Raw genomic sequence first — 15643 nt, forward strand, 5'->3', positions numbered from 1 at the left:
ACCATCTGATCTTTGACAACCCTGACACAAACAAGCAATGGAGAAAGGATTTCCTATTTAACAAATTGTGTTGGGAAAACTGGCTAGCCATATGCAAAAAACTAAAACTGCACCGCTTGCTTACACTTTATACAAAAATTAACTCAAGATGGATTAAAAACTTAAATGTAAGACCTAAAACCATAAAAACTCTAGGAGAAAACCTAGGCAATATTATTCAGGACATAGGCATGGACAAAGATTTCATGATTAAAACATCGAAAGCAATTGTAACAAAAGCCAAAATTGACAATATAGTATATAATATAATATATATATATATTCTGAAACTATTCAGAGATAATATAATACAATTATGTATCGTACTTAATACTTGATATTGATAATAAACAATGATGTTACTGGTCTATGTATTTACAATACTATACTTTTAATCATTATTTTAGAGCATACTCCTTCTACGTATTTTTTTTAAGTTGACTGTAAAACAGTTTCAGTTAGGTCCTTCAGGATGTATCTAGAAGAAGGCATTGTTATCGTAGGTGATGGTTCCATGCGTGTTATTGCCCCAGTGGAACAAAATGTGGAGGGAGAAGACAGTGATATTGATGATCTCGACCCTGCGTATACCTAGGCTAATGTGTGTGTTCGTGTCTTAGTTTTTAACAACAACAACAACAACAAAGCTTAAAAAGTAATAAAGAAATTAGCCAGGTGTGGTGGCTCACGCCTGTAGTCCAACACTTTGGGAGGCTGAGGCGGGTGGTTCACGTAAGCCCACGAGTTTGAGACCAGCCTGGGCAACATGGCTAAATCCCGTCTCTACAAAAAAATACAAAAAAGTTAGCTGGGCACAGTGGTGGCACCTGTGGTCCCAGGTAATTGAGAGGCTGAGGTGGGAAGATCGTTTGAGCCTGGGAGGTGGAGGCTGCAGTGAGCCGAGATGGCACCATGGCACTCCAGCCTGGGTGACAGAGTAAGACCCTGTCCAAAAAAGATAAAAAAGAAAAATAAATTTAAAGTAAATGAATAATTTTTAAAATAGAAAAAAGTTTATAGAATAAGGATGTAAAGAAAGAAAATATTTTTGTATAGCTGTACAATGGGTTTGTGTTTTAAGCTAAGTGTTATTACAAAAGAATCAAGTTTTTAAAAATTTAAAAGTGTACAAAATTAAAAAGCTACAGTAAGCTTGCCAGGCGCAGTGGCTCATGCCTGTAATCTCAACACTTTGGGAGGCCAAGATGGGTGGATCACCTAAGGTCAGGAGTTTGAGACCAGCCTGGCCAACATGGTGAAACTGCGTCTCTGCTAAAATTAGAAAAATTAGCCAGCCATGATGGCAGGTGCCTGTGATCCCAGCTACTTAAGGGCTGAGGCAGGGGAATCGCTTGAACTCAGGAGGCAGTAGTTGCAGTGAGCTGAGATCACGCCACTGCACTCCAGCCTAGACGACAGAGCAAGACCCTGTCTCAAAAAAAAAAAAAAGGTACAGTAAGCTACAGTTAATTTATTACTGAAGAAAATATTTTTATATATTTAGTATAGCCTAAATGTACAGTGTTTACAAAGTCTACAAGAGTGTACAGTAATGTCCTCAGCCTTCACATTCACCCACCACTGACCCACCCATAGCAACTTCCAGTCCTGCAAGCTCCATTCATGGTAAGTGCCCTATACAGGTTTTCCATTTTTTATCTTTTATACCATATTTTACTGTACCTTTTCTATATTTAGATGTTTAAATATACAAATACTTACCATTGTGTTATAATTGCCTACAGTATTCAGTACAGTAATATGCTGCCCAGATTTGCAGCCTAGGAGCCATAGGTTACACCAGATAGCCTAGGTGTGTAGTAGGTTTGTGAAAGTATACTATGATGTTTATACAATGACTAAATTGCCTAACAATGCATTCCTCAGAATGTACCTGCATCATTAAGCAGCACATGACTGTATATAGATAAATACAGAAATGATAATATGTATGTGTGTATACTTGGGTTAGTATATATATTCTAGCTCTGTCTGCTGAAAGGTCTAATTTCCCCCACTCACTTCGGTGTTGGCAAGACTTAGTAACTTGCTTCCAAACAATTGGATATTGAAAGAGTTTTTATATATATAAATGTAACTTTAAAGTACAGAAACCTAGCAAATATAATCTTAACCAAAGATGAAAGTTTAGATCACCAGTGATGCCATGTTGATAGCATGTAACCCCTGATACGATGTGACAAGAAGGGTACTTCATCTCTGTGGTATTTTCCCCCAAAACCCATACTCCAGGCTAATCATAACAAAAACATTAGGACAGTGGACATCCAAGACTCCAAGATGGTGTCAGTTCTACCAGTTTAGGAAAAGAATTGTACTCATGGATGTCAAAATAGAGGGATGACACACTGGATACTGATGTGGGATTTCATCCCTAAAGGCACTGTTGGGGCATTTCAATATAGCCACTACTGGTATTACAAGTATGTCAAAGTGAAGAAAGGGAGCACTCTCAGGGTTTTTACGCTGTTGGCAGCTTACATGTTTTTCAACTACTGCCTTTCTTACAAGGAGCTCAAACTTGAAAGGTTACACAACTGATTCAAGGTTTGTGAAAGCACACAAGTGGAAGTACCAAGCCCCTTTTAAACAGCAAAATAACCAACAACAAGCACAAAAAATGTTTTATTAAAAGTGACAGTTAAGAGATGACAAAAGGCCGGGCGCGGTGGCTCAAGCCTGTAATCCCAGCACTTTGGGAGGCCGAGACGGGCGGATCACGAGGTCAGGAGATCGAGACCATCCTGGCTAACACGGTGAAACCCCGTCTCTACTAAAAAAAAAATACAAAAAACTAGCCGGGCGAGGTGGCGGGCGCCTGTAGTCCCAGCTACTCGGGAGGCTGAGGCAGGAGAATGGCATAAACCCAGGAGGCAGAGCTCGCAGTGAGCTGAGATCCGGCCACTGCACTCCAGCCTGGGCAACAGAGCGAGACTCCGTCTCAAAAAAAAAAAAAAAAAAGAGATGACAAAAAAGACGCTTGTTTACAGTAAGAGAGATGAAAGCAGACAAAATAGCACATTGTACAGCCTCAGCTAGGAACATAGGCATCAGAAAACTCAAATTTTTCCACTGCCCTGTGCATGTCCACAAATCACTCCAAGCACTGATTTGGGGGTTAAAATAAATTTCAGCAAGTAGGTGAATTTGCAAGTCTGAATGCTTGAATAATGAGAATTGACCGTAATACAATGTGTTGTTTTAGGCCACTGAGTATGGGGCGATTGTTACACAGCAATAGAATCCTAAAACACACCAAAGACATCTTTTGCCAGGCAGGGTGGCTTAGATTGGGTTCCCAGAACAGACTCTGAGAGAGAATTCTGCCCAATGGTTTGTTGAGGAGTGCTCATAGGAGAACTGCTCACAGAAGGCCATTGCAACTAACATCTCAGCTGATCCTACAAGAGGCCTTTCCAAGTTGTCCCAAATAGAGGGAAGAAGGCTGGGCCTTTATATCTCTGCATAGCAATTATTTGCTATGGGATACCCCTGTGAAGAGACTTAATCCTGAGGGAATCAGTTCCCTGTGACTGACTGCCCATTTTGTGAGGGGTGCAGCTGTGAATCAGTATCTTCAGAAGCTGAGGGATGGCTGTGATTTCTCTGCAATGGGATTAGCAGGTACACCACATGTCAGAACACAGGGTGCCTCTTCTGACTGGTTCTGAGTCCTGTTGACATGATAGCTTCCTTGCTATCTAGTATGACAAGACATTTCAGGCTTATTTTATACTTTTCCTGTTTCATACCTGTAAATTTTTCAAGCCATTTCTCCAAGAAGCCCTGGTTTCTTTTGGTGGCAAATGGTATTTCCTTTTTTGTTGTTGTTGTTGTTGTTGTTGTTCTTTTTTTGGCGGGGGGCGGGGGATGGAGTTTTGTTCTTGTGGCCCAGGCTGGAGTGCAATGGAGCAGTCTCAGCTCACTGCAACCTCCGCCTCCCAGGTTCAAGAGATTCTCTTGCCTCAGCCTCCCAAGTAGCTGGAATTACAGGCACCCGCCACCACGCCTGGCTAATTTTTTTGTATTTTTAGTAGAGACGGGGTTTCACAATGTTGGCCAGGCTGGTTTCGAACTCCTGACCTCAGGTGATCCACCAACCTCGGCCTCCCAAAGTGCTGGGATTACAGGCATGAACCACCATGGCCAGCCAGCAAATGGTATTTCAAGACCACTAAAAATGCTTATTGCGCTCTATGTCACTTGCCCCTTATGACTAGAAACCCATAGGGATTTTTGTTGTTTGTTTTTACTTCCTTTTTGTTCAAGTCTCGCATTTTTAGTGAAACTGAGTGCCTGCCAGTCAACAACTCCTCTCCCTGTGTCATCTATCTCTTTCAGGTTCTACCCAGCCACCAAGCTCCTTACCTAGGAGTCCTCGTAATGACCACCTCTGTCCCCCACCTGCCATCTACATCTTATCTGTGGATGAAGGCCAGTGCCTGATTCATAAAAGATAATGCATAAGTATTTGTTGGAAAGAGTAAAATCGACTAATGTTTACTTGGCACTTGATGTTTTGTTCCCTGGGGGGCCATGCCCATCTTTTCTGGTAGCCTGAGGCTATTCCCCAGTAGTCAAGATGCTTGAATGGAATTTCTATTCTCCTATAACAAGAAGCATGCTCTAATATTGGCAGACCAAAGGGCACCCCATCCGGAAGCATAAACTTCCTGGAGCCTGGGACTTTCCCCCACTGCAGGGGCTGTAACCCTGGCCTACCCAGTTGTGTTTTTTCCCCATCATGAAGGCAACCTGGAAAGCAAAAGGGGGACAAAGCAAAGAAGTGAAAGGGCAGTGAGAGAAAAGAGTAAGGCAATAGAGAATATATGAGCACCTAATTATCTATTCATTCACTCACTCACTCACCAAACAGTTCCTAAACTCCTGCTCTGTTCCATGCCTGGAGCTGGAGGATGGAAGATAAGGAAAGATTGGACAGAGTCCCACCGCCATGAAGAACAACATGTCAACCAGTGGAAACAGAGAAATTAACAGGCACAGAGACTGCAGAGTCCAGGGAGCCCAGAAGAAGGCACATTACATTACACAGCCCAGCAGAGTCCACAGGAGTGGTTTGTGGAAAGGGGTAATGCTTATATTGGGGCTGAACTGATGAGGAAGAAGAAAGAAGGAAGTGAGAAGCCATACTGGCATTCCCAGCAGATGGAACATGGAAAAAGGTCAGTCTGTTCTGAAAGAAAGATGCAAGTAACAGAAATACGTGGCAAGTCTTGGGCATCCAACTCTTTTTCACGGGCATTTCTGTAGGTCATGACCTAGAACTTGCTGGGTTTAGCTGTAACCAGGTAGAGTTGGAAAAGCAGAGTGTTTTCACTCACTGAGCCCCAGCTCCCTCAGGCAGCAGGTTGTCTCTCTCTCTCTCTCTCTCTCCCCCCGCCTCCCACACTTGTTATAGGGCAGCAAGGAGAAGCAGGAAGGTGTCTGAGTGTGCCACACCTCAGTCTCTGTCCCTCTTGATGCCCCGCTCCTGATGCAGGGTTTGTTAAACTCAAGTACCACATTCCCAGCTACAGAGACGCCGATGGCAAAAAAAAAAAAAAAAAAACCAGCAGCAGAACCCACTGGGTAAAGCCACCTGTCAGACTTAATGAGCGCAGAAAACTCCTCATCCCTGGCTCTGCCAGAGTTTAATAAAAACCATGAATATCTTCCTAATAAATGGGAAGCCAATTCTTTATGGAGTATGTTACATACAACCTCACACCCCCGTGAGCAGAGGTTCAGAAACAGAGGAGACTCTCCAAACATTTATTTAGTTGATATCTGAAAACTCCACACTCCATAACAGACTCAATACAACTTGTAGTGTCCCTGAAAGTGGCCACTAGGCCACTGAGGAAAGAGGTGCAAGAATGGGTTGCCCCAAGAGAGCTGGTGTGGCAGAGGCTGTCCACTGGCAGATGGATCCACACTGGGCTGCAGGGGATCTTCTCCCAGCCCCAGACAGTGCAGCCAGAGTGGAAGTCCCAGGCCTCACACCTCTGCAGGGACCTGGTGACGCCTCCTTCACTCTCTCTGAGCAATCACCCAGCTGGCTGGTTTCACAGAGTCTCAGGTGGGAGCCCTGAAACCAGAACCACGTTGAACGCTTGCTTCACCACTGATGATGTCTCTTCTTTGATAGATGTTCCCCCAGATATTGAGGAGTCACCGTGGCCCACCTGGCAGGGCGGCTGGCCCTCTAGCTGCAGTCAGTTCACTCCCTCCTTCCCACCAGCCAGAGCACAGCCCTGGTGCAGGCATGGCTGAGGCAGGTGACCAGAGCACAAGGCAGGGGCATTTTCCAAGGCCCAGTCTCCCTGCCATGCTCTATTGTATGGATCTCCAGAGGGCCCGTGGATTCCAACTGGGATTTGCAGAAAGGGCATTGGGAAGGAGTGGGAGGTTGGTCAGTGAGACTCCGAAACAGCAGAAGAGTGGAATGGGGTCTGATCACGTGGTCACCAGGATGCCCAGGGGCATCATCAGACACAGGACTAGGATGAGGGAGTCTGCTGAATTCAGACAGGAAGCTTGTCTCAGGTGATCAATAATCCATTTCTTGTAGAAACTAACTTCTGTGTAAACTCCAGGGTATCCTTTGCGACCGCAGCCAACGCCCCAGCTCACAATCCCCACCTGGAACCATGTGCCATTTAATTCACAGACCAGGGGCCCCCCAGAATCTCCCTGGAAAAAGAAAGATAGTCACTGTAGGAAAGAAATAGGATCCACATCAGAGCAGGCTAATTGCACTGCAATGGGCTGCAGAGCTAGGCACTCAGGAGGCTTCCCCTGGAACCCCTAAGACCCTCCCTAGGCTTAGGTATCTGTCAATATGAGATCTGAGAATTGACAGTTTCCAATAAACCAAAATCATGTACCTACTAAAAAGGTGTGTTCCAAAAAACAGAATATACACAATGAAATCATGCCTACTCTGCGACAATAATGAGTCAAGTGCTTACCTGAGTACACTGCCTGCCACACAGAAGGCGCTCAAGACATGGAGCATGTATTGTTGGTGGGACCTGCCTGATTCACCCCTCCTCCCACTCCAGGCTGTGTCAGCTGCTCTCTCCTGAAGGATCAGGTAGGCTGCCCAGGAGAGCCTTGGTGGCTTGTCCTCATGTCCCATTACCATGAATAAGGGTAACGGAGAGGCTAGGAGATAACCCAGGCCCTACTGGCTGGGGATGAGGAAGCTTTGAGGAGACAACTACAGTGCTGAGGTAGCAAGAGGCCCATGAACTGACCTGACAGGAATCCTTCCCTTGGTCATTATAGCCACAGATGGTCCCTTTCTTGACCATTTCATTCCTAATTCTCATCTTTTCCTTGAACACCTTATTACATTTCTCATGAAGCATAATGCTTAGCTCAGCCTCCTGAAGCTCAGTTACTATCTTTTTTGATGAATCTGCAGAGAGACAATTTACAGCTGAGTGGGTCTGCATAAGTGGGACAGGATAGGAGAACCCCTTACCCACTCTGGGTCTCAATACCGTGTGTTCATACACAGACACCCTCTTAGGCATTGGATATTGTCCCATTTGACAAAGGAAGATATGAGGCCCAATGTTGACATGGGGAGACAAGGACATAAGATCCAAACCAAAACAGGGGAAATAAGAACAGACAGGAAAGGGAAAGCAAGGCATTACCACCCTGAGAAACCAAAACCAAGCATCTGTCACTCTGAATAGTAGTACTAATAGTGGCACAGTATCCTGTACATCAGTAAAACATCTATACTTTCTAGAGCAGGATCACAGACTGTCAGACAGGTAATCGCCCGAAGGTACCAAATCCAGCCTCTCCCCAAGGATAGGAGCCCTACACCTCACTGAAAGGTCTCTGGCCTCGTCTCACACACAGGAAGCTCCTTATCTACCAAGGTAGGTACTTCCTGGGAGGGACACCTTAAAAGGGCAGACAGCTAGCTCATCACCCCCAGAGTTAAAATCCACCTGAGAGAGAACCCACCATGCCTGGCACCCAAATCCCCAGGTCCTGACAAACCAAAAGAATTTCATAGACCAGTTGTTAAAATTATTCCCTGGCAGCATCTACAGCACCCTCCTCCCTGACCTACTAAAAAAAAATCTGCCTCCCTGTCCCTCCCTTTAGCTTGTAGATCAACCCCAGGGCACCAAGCAACATTTTCCCTGGTCTGGGGCTGCTGTAGTCTTGCTTCATAGTCTCACCTGTTTCATTCACTTTGCCCCATCCTGTCACCCAGCACTCGGTATCAGCTTGTACCATGAAAGCCTGTTCAGGGAGGCACACAGGCTGGATGTGTGTGGAGTAATTCACAGGGAAGTCAAGCAGAGCAAGGGCAATGTCATTTTCAATTATTCCAAAAGACGTAAAATATCGGTGGATAACGATGTCACGAACTGGGACTACAAGTGCTGTTTTGGAGCGATGATGCACATTTGTGTCTCCCAGCTTCACTGTGTATTCCAGATGACTGCAGGAAGATCCTCCAGGGTCCACACTCTGCTTCCACACCTTCCAGGTGCTTCCCGCCTGGTACCATCTTCCTATGCCAGCCAGCAGCTACCTCCCTCTCTCCAAACCACATCCCTCCAGGACCCTTAACCACTTTAGCCGGTGGTCCCCAGATCAGCTGTGGCAGCAGCAGCACCCAGAAACTTGTTAGAAATGCTGATCCTCAGGTCTCACCCAGACTGGATAAAAACTATGGGGCTGTCACACCCTTTTACAGATGAGGAAGAGGAGGTTCAGGGAGGGGGACAGACTGACTCCAGGTCCCGCAGCCTGATCAGGGCCCAAGCTCTGAGCCCCAAACACTCACCCAGAGATGCAGTGGGCGGCAGTGAGCACCCAGCACCTGGCAATAAGGGAGCCTCCGCAGATGAGTCTGTTGCTGGTTTGCAGGCTCACTTGCCAGGGCCACTTCCTATCTGGGCTTCCAAATCCTCCAATTATCCTTGCAAACCGCTTGCCGCAGGCTGGTGCAGGTCAATGAAAGGAAGGGACTAAAAGTAACGCTGCTGTAGCACCTTCACCATGAGCCTCAGAACCCTCAAAGCAAGGCCTGCATCCCCTGAGGCTCTTCGGAAAATGGCTGTGTCCTCCTAGGTCTCAGGGAGCCGCTCCGCCCCTGGACAGATCGTGTCCCCTGAGCCCCTCCTCCTCTAGGGCAGGTCCCCTCCCCCTCAAACCAGGCCAGTTCTCTGCGGCTGGGCATGGCCCAGAAGCGTCACCTGACGTTTAATGCTACTGTCCCGTTGGTCCATGTTGATGATAGTGTGTGGGATTGCCAGAGCCTGGTAAGAATCAGACTCACCTGAGGGAAATAACACCGGAGCAGGGGGCACTGCCTTCCCTCTGGACTGACCAGCCGCTGGGGATCCTGGAGCCCCTACAGGTGGCGGCTCCCATCTGCTCGCTCCGGGGTCCTGGCCGCCTGGCCCTGAGGGGAGAGTGGAGTGGAAGAAGAGTGCTACGCCTCCCTGCCCACCCGCCCTGCCCGCCCGGGCCTCGTCGAGCCATGGCTGAAGAAGCAAGAGCCAGGCCAGGAGCCCCAGGGAGCTGCCGCCCTGGGACGCCATGGATACTGCCGTCAACCTCAGCCTCTGTCGTGGCGCCGCTTCGCAGCGGTTTCCACGCCTGCCATGCGGTCTGGCGGGAGCCTGGAGCGCCCGCGAGGGACGAGGGGGCGGGGCCGGGCCACCGGACCGTCCGAGGGGCGGGGCCTGGGCGGGGTCGCGCCGTGCAGTCCTGACTCGGATGAGTCCTCTCTCTCTTCGCGGCTCTCCGTGGACTCAGGTCCCTCCACGTCATCTGGCGCCTCCTTGGCATTCAGTGTCTCCTGGCCTAGGTCCCTGGCCTCAGAGTGGCAGCTGTCCAGCCCTTTGTTCATACAAAGACGCGTCCACTACTCTACGGCAGAGCTTCCTCCAGGCCAGGACTTTACCAGAGTCTCCCTCCCTTATTTGTCTGCGATAAAAATTAAAACTCTTTAACATGCATGTTGCACTTAACATTACTAACCACTGCGTTAGAGACGATACTGCTACCTTTTTGAAAATCAACACCCACATGAAAAGATGTTCAACCTTGAGGCAGGATAGATAGACCATGTCCTCGGGACGCAGCAGCTGTGATGACCGTTCCACAATCAACGCCATAAACCTCAGCATTCGCATTGTAATTGAGCTCATTCAAGCAAAGCTATCTTCAGCAAGAAATTTCCCCTGTAGAGAGCATGCACACTTCGATTTTACCTTTTCTCAAACTGACCCTTTTTTCGTTATCATAGTAAAAAGCACACCCCTGGGTGTAGATTTCAGATGCTGATGAGACATGCGATGTATGAACAAGTATGCACCACTACTGTGCATGTGCACCCATAGGACCACCCAGAACATGCTTACTAATAACACCTCTTTCCACTCCTTATAAATAACCACGTAATACTCACGTAAAGAGAGTCTCCCTAGTGCCAGTCTTCGCAGTCTCATCCTTATAAGCAGACCACTCTGAATCATCTGTCTCTCAGGGTGTACTGTCTATTCTGCACTTAACTTTCAAAATATTCTTTTCCCTTTATAATAAATTACTCTATGCTCCATCTCCTTTGCTATGCATCTTATTTAAATTTTTTTAAACTAAGAAGAACCAAAGTATCATAACAGCTGTCAACAACATCATGAGTCAATAACAAAATGGAAATTAAAACCACAATGAGATATCACTACACACCTATCAGACTGGCTAAAATAAATAATGGTGACAACATCAAATGCTGGCATGGATGCAGAGATGTTGGATCACTCATACATTGTGGTGGGAATGTAAACTATTACAGCCACTCTGGAAAACAGATTGGCAGTTTCTTATACAACAAAATAAGCAATTACTATACAACCCAGTAATTATACTCCTGGGTATTTATCCCAGAGAAATAAAGATGTTCACACATACAAACCTGTATAAAAGTTTGTAGTATCTGTACTCACATAGCCAACATCTGGAAACAATCCTGTAATGGACAGAATAATGGCCTCCCAAAAATGGCACATTCTAATCCCTGGAACCTGTGAATATTTTACCATACATGGCTAACAAAATGTGATTAAATCAAGCATATTGAGACAGGAGATTATTCTGGATTATCCTGGTGGGCCCAATGTAATACCAAGTATCCTAGAGGGAGGAAAGAGAGTCAAAGTCAGAGAAAAAGATGTGATGTCAGAAGCAGAGGTCAGAGAGAGAGTTTTGAAGATGCTGTACTGCCGACTTCAAAGGTTAAAGAAGGGGCCACAAGCCTAGGAATGCAGCAGCCTTTAGAAACTGGAAATGGCAAAGAAACAGATTTTCCCCTAGAGCCTGCAGAAGGAAGACAACTGGCCAACACCTTGATTTTAGGACTTCTAACCTCTAAACTACAAGATAACATATTTGGGTTGTTTCAAGCCACTACATTTATGGTAAATTATTACAGCTGTAATAGGAAATGAATACAAACCCTAATGTCCTTCAGTGGGTGAACAGTTAAACAAATTGTGGTACATTCGTACCACAGAGTACTACTCAGCAAAAGATAGAATAAAATATCAATAGAGGCAACAACTTGAATGAATTTCCGGGGAATAATGCTGAATCAAAACAGCCAATCCCAAAAGGTTGCATGCTGTATAGTTCCATTTATATAACACTTTTGAAAAGATAAAATTTGAGAAATGAAAAGCGGATTAGTGATTGTCCAGAGTTAGGGAGGTAGGCATGGTTTTGTAAAGGCAATACAAGGAATACTCTGGTAATGAAATTGTTTTGTGTCTTGACTATGGTGGTAGAGACTCACACATATGATTAAATTGGATAGAATTATACATACATCTTGACTTGCACACCCTCACAAATTAGCACAAGTAAAATTGGAGAAATCTGAGTAAGATAGATGGATTGTATCAATGTCAATATCCTGGTTGTGATGTGGTACTATCATTTCTCAGGATGTTACCACTGCGGGAACTGGGTAAATGGTATAGAGGATCTCTATTATTATTTCTTACAATTGCATGTGGATCTATTCAGTTTCGTAAGTTATCTCAAAAAAATTTTTAAACTTAATTTATAAAACAACACACTCAATCATAAAGCTTTAATAGGATAAAAATTTGGCCAGGCACAGTGGCTCACACCTGTAATCCCAACACTTTGGGAGGCTGATATGGGTGGATGACTGGAGCCAGGAGTTCAAGACCAACATGGGCAACATAGCAAGACCCATTCTTTACAAAAATATAAAACCTAGCCAGGCATGGTGCTACACACCTGTAGTCCCAGCTTCTCAGGAGGCTGAGGTCGGCGGGATCACCTGAGCCTGGGATGTCGAGGTTGCAGTGAGCCATGATTTCACCACTGCACTCTAGCCTGGGCAACAAAGCAAGACCCTGTCTCAAAATAAAACAAAAGAAATAAAGATAACAGTTTGATTGTCTAATCTTGATCCCAGAATATATACTTCTAAAACCAATTAGCCTATCTGATATAAACATTAGCAATATATTATTATTATTAAGGCAAGTTATTTTCATTGTAGAAAAATAAGAAAAAAAAACAAGCAAAACGAAGAGGAAAATCTCATTATCTTCACAATTGGGCACATATTTTGGAGCCCATTTTTTCATATAACAATATATTCTGTTAAAAATCTAAAAAAGCTAAAAAAATCAACATCCGAGTACAATTTGCCATCTTTTCTAGTCATCTTTAGGTGTACTGATCGAACCTTTGTTTATCTCAAAATGTATTAGAGTACTTCTTTTGAAGTCATTGTAAATTATTTCCTTGAAGGAGAAACATTCTTTGCTGCAGTCCGATCTCAACATCCAAGTTCTAGATCTTAAGCCATGTCCAGGCAACATTTTTCACAATCTCTGCTGTTTTTCTCCTGTGCAGTTGATGAATTCAACCCAATTACAACCATGTTAAAGAACAGACTTGCTTTGTTTTTTTCAGCATCCAGAACCGTATGGGAAGCTATGATTATCTCTTCATAGGTGGATGAACAGATTAACCAATAATTGTAATACAGTGTGATAAGTATCTTGAAAGACATGTTCGATATCTTTTGAAAGCCAATTTTTCAGTGACTATCAACATTTAAAATAACATCCTACCTAGTAATTTCTCTGCTGGTTTATTCTATGTAGATATCCTTTCAGAAAACATGCCAAGTATGCCAAAATATATATAACAAGGCCCTGCAGCAACTGTTTGTAATAGTAAAACACCAGTTTAAAAAATGTAAATTCTCATCAATAAGATGCTGGTTATAAGGAAATATCTTCATGACCATGGAGTAGAGAATTATTTCTTATACAAGATACAAAAAACACTGACCATGAAGAAAGACTAATAAATGTGACACCTTTAAATTAAGAACCACTGTTCATCAAAAGGCACCATAAAAATTTGTGGAAAAAATTAAGAGCCACGTGGTGGGGGGAGATATTTGCAACACACATAACCAATTAAAAACCAGTATCCAGAATATCAAAAGAACTGAAAATCACTCACAATATGGCAGATACCTTGAAGGCGCTGCACAAAAGAAGAAATACAAATGGCCAATAGGAGTGACAAAGGAAGATTCAGAAATAAATGCATTTTAAAAATAAATAAGTTTCTTTGTAGGGTGCGAGAAAGTCAGACCTCAGAAGAATTGATTCGTCAAACCTATACAGTGAGCATTTAAAGGAAAAAATGCCACAAAATTACCAAGATCACCAGGCTTAAATGAGTCTGTTCAAACTGAGAACACAGCAACTTTCTCACGTGACCATCATGTTTACAAAGGTTATAACATATATTGAGACATCAGCGGAGTAAAATTAAGAGACAAAATCATTTTTGTTTTGTCTTGAAGTCTAGGTTTGCAGGAATATTGACAGTTTTATTAGTTTGGTATCACAATTAGATAGGATTCCCCTGTTACATTTTGGTTTATTTCTGGAATCAACCCCCCAACTATGCCATGGGGAAATACTTGGGCATTAGAAGTAAGGTAGAGTGTTGGTTTTTGCTTTTACTGACCCCCCTTGTGGTAAAGTTCCTTCCATTAGGGCAAATTTCACCAAATGAATTGCTTAGAAATTTTCTGATTCCATACCATTAATTCAAGAGTTCTGTATTACTCAACCAGTTTATTTACAAAGGAATAACAAAAGGTATTGTTTAATACATAAAGACCTCTGTGACAGACTGCAAAAATGACCACAATACTTTACAGTTCCTCCTGTCAAGAGACGGAGTCAGGCTGTGGTATAAGCAGCCTTGTCACCTGGGGTATATGACCTGGCAAATACCATGGTGCTAGAGTTTGCCATGGTTAATTAAAATGCTGTAAAGAGTCTCTGATGTGTCATACCTAAAGAGTCACAGTGTAGATCTCTCAGTTCTGGAGCAATATCATACCATCTGCAGCAAAGAAACTACATTATTTGAAAAGCAACTCCTGACACACTACTATACCCTAAAGGAAACTAAGTGCCAGACCACAAAACATCAAGTGACCAAGAAACTGGAGCTTCCTATCATGAGGTAGATATTTAGTCAGACTCACCAAGTCACAGACTCAATTGGACTAAACAGCAATCCATCATTCAGTGGAAGTGATACTTTGGGACTGGATTATGACAGTTCTTGAAGACACAAGTAAGTTACACAAAGAGATGAACTAGACCCTCATGTCACCTATTTGTGATGCATTGAAATGTCTCCCTCAGTTTACACTCATAGCCTTATGGGGAGCATCCTAGCTAAATTAGGAGGAAAAACCTGTGCTTGGTTCAAAAATGAACTCAAAATCCTGTGCCAGCTGAAAATAGGCTGCTATTGCATTCTATCCCTGTATTAGGGTTCTCTAGAGGGACAGAACTAATAGGATTATATATATATATATTTATTTGTGTGTGTGTGTGTGTGTGTGTGTATACATATATGAGCTTATTAAGGGATATTAACTCACACAATCACAAGGTCCCACAGTACTCCGTCTACAAGCCAAGGAGCAAGGATAAGCCAATCTAAGTCCTAAAACTGAAGAACACGGAGTCCAATGTTTGAGGGCAGGAAGCATCCAGCACAAGACAAAGATGTGGGCTGGGAGGCTAGGCCAGTCTAGTCTTTTCACGTTTTTCTGCCTACTTTATATTGTAGCCATGCTGGCAGCTGATTAGATGATGCCCACCCAGATTAATGGTGGGTCCACCTTTCCCAGCCCACTGACTCAAATGTTAATCTCCTTTGGCAACACCCTCACAGACACACCCAGGACCAATACTTTGCATCCGTCAATACAATCAAGTTGACACTCAGTATTAACCATCACAAGTCCACCCCTTGTTTACTTGAACCCATATGCATCTCCTGAGATCATACATAATTTTCAGATAAAGATAATAATAAGGTTATAATTACACCTAGCACAATACAGCTATCCTTTGTACAACTGGAAACACACCAATCCCCAACCCAAATACTGTTAAATAAAGTTAGCAATACTTAAATGTTGATATGAAGTGAATAAATCTTATGTCAC

At 43.9% G+C, this 15643-nt stretch overlaps 1 protein-coding gene across 2 annotated transcripts in view; it reads right to left on the reverse strand.

Annotated features, from left to right (window-relative positions):
* Positions 1-10072, reverse strand: part of LOC117080277 (serine protease 44) — a 40265-nt gene extending 30193 nt beyond the window's left edge. Inside the window, exons 1-5 of one of the 2 annotated variants that reach the window (XM_033205179.1) lie at positions 9380-10014; positions 8885-9041; positions 8271-8536; positions 7320-7483; positions 5817-6753 (exon numbers count right to left, since the gene is read on the reverse strand). In XM_033205179.1, coding sequence (XP_033061070.1) covers positions 6517-6753; positions 7320-7483; positions 8271-8536; positions 8885-9041; positions 9380-9644 — 1089 coding nt within the window. In that variant the 5' untranslated portion in view covers positions 9645-10014 and the 3' untranslated portion in view covers positions 5817-6516. Of the gene's footprint in view, positions 1-5816; positions 6754-7319; positions 7484-8270; positions 8537-8884; positions 9042-9379 lie in introns of those variants that run through there. The other variant, XM_033205189.1, reaches the window with a different exon arrangement.
* Between the last annotated feature and the right edge of the window lie 5571 nt (positions 10073-15643).

Source organism: Trachypithecus francoisi, unplaced genomic scaffold, assembly GCF_009764315.1.
Source record: "Trachypithecus francoisi isolate TF-2019V2 unplaced genomic scaffold, Tfra_2.0 Lachesis_group0, whole genome shotgun sequence".
Taxonomy (NCBI): Eukaryota; Metazoa; Chordata; class Mammalia; order Primates; family Cercopithecidae; genus Trachypithecus; species Trachypithecus francoisi.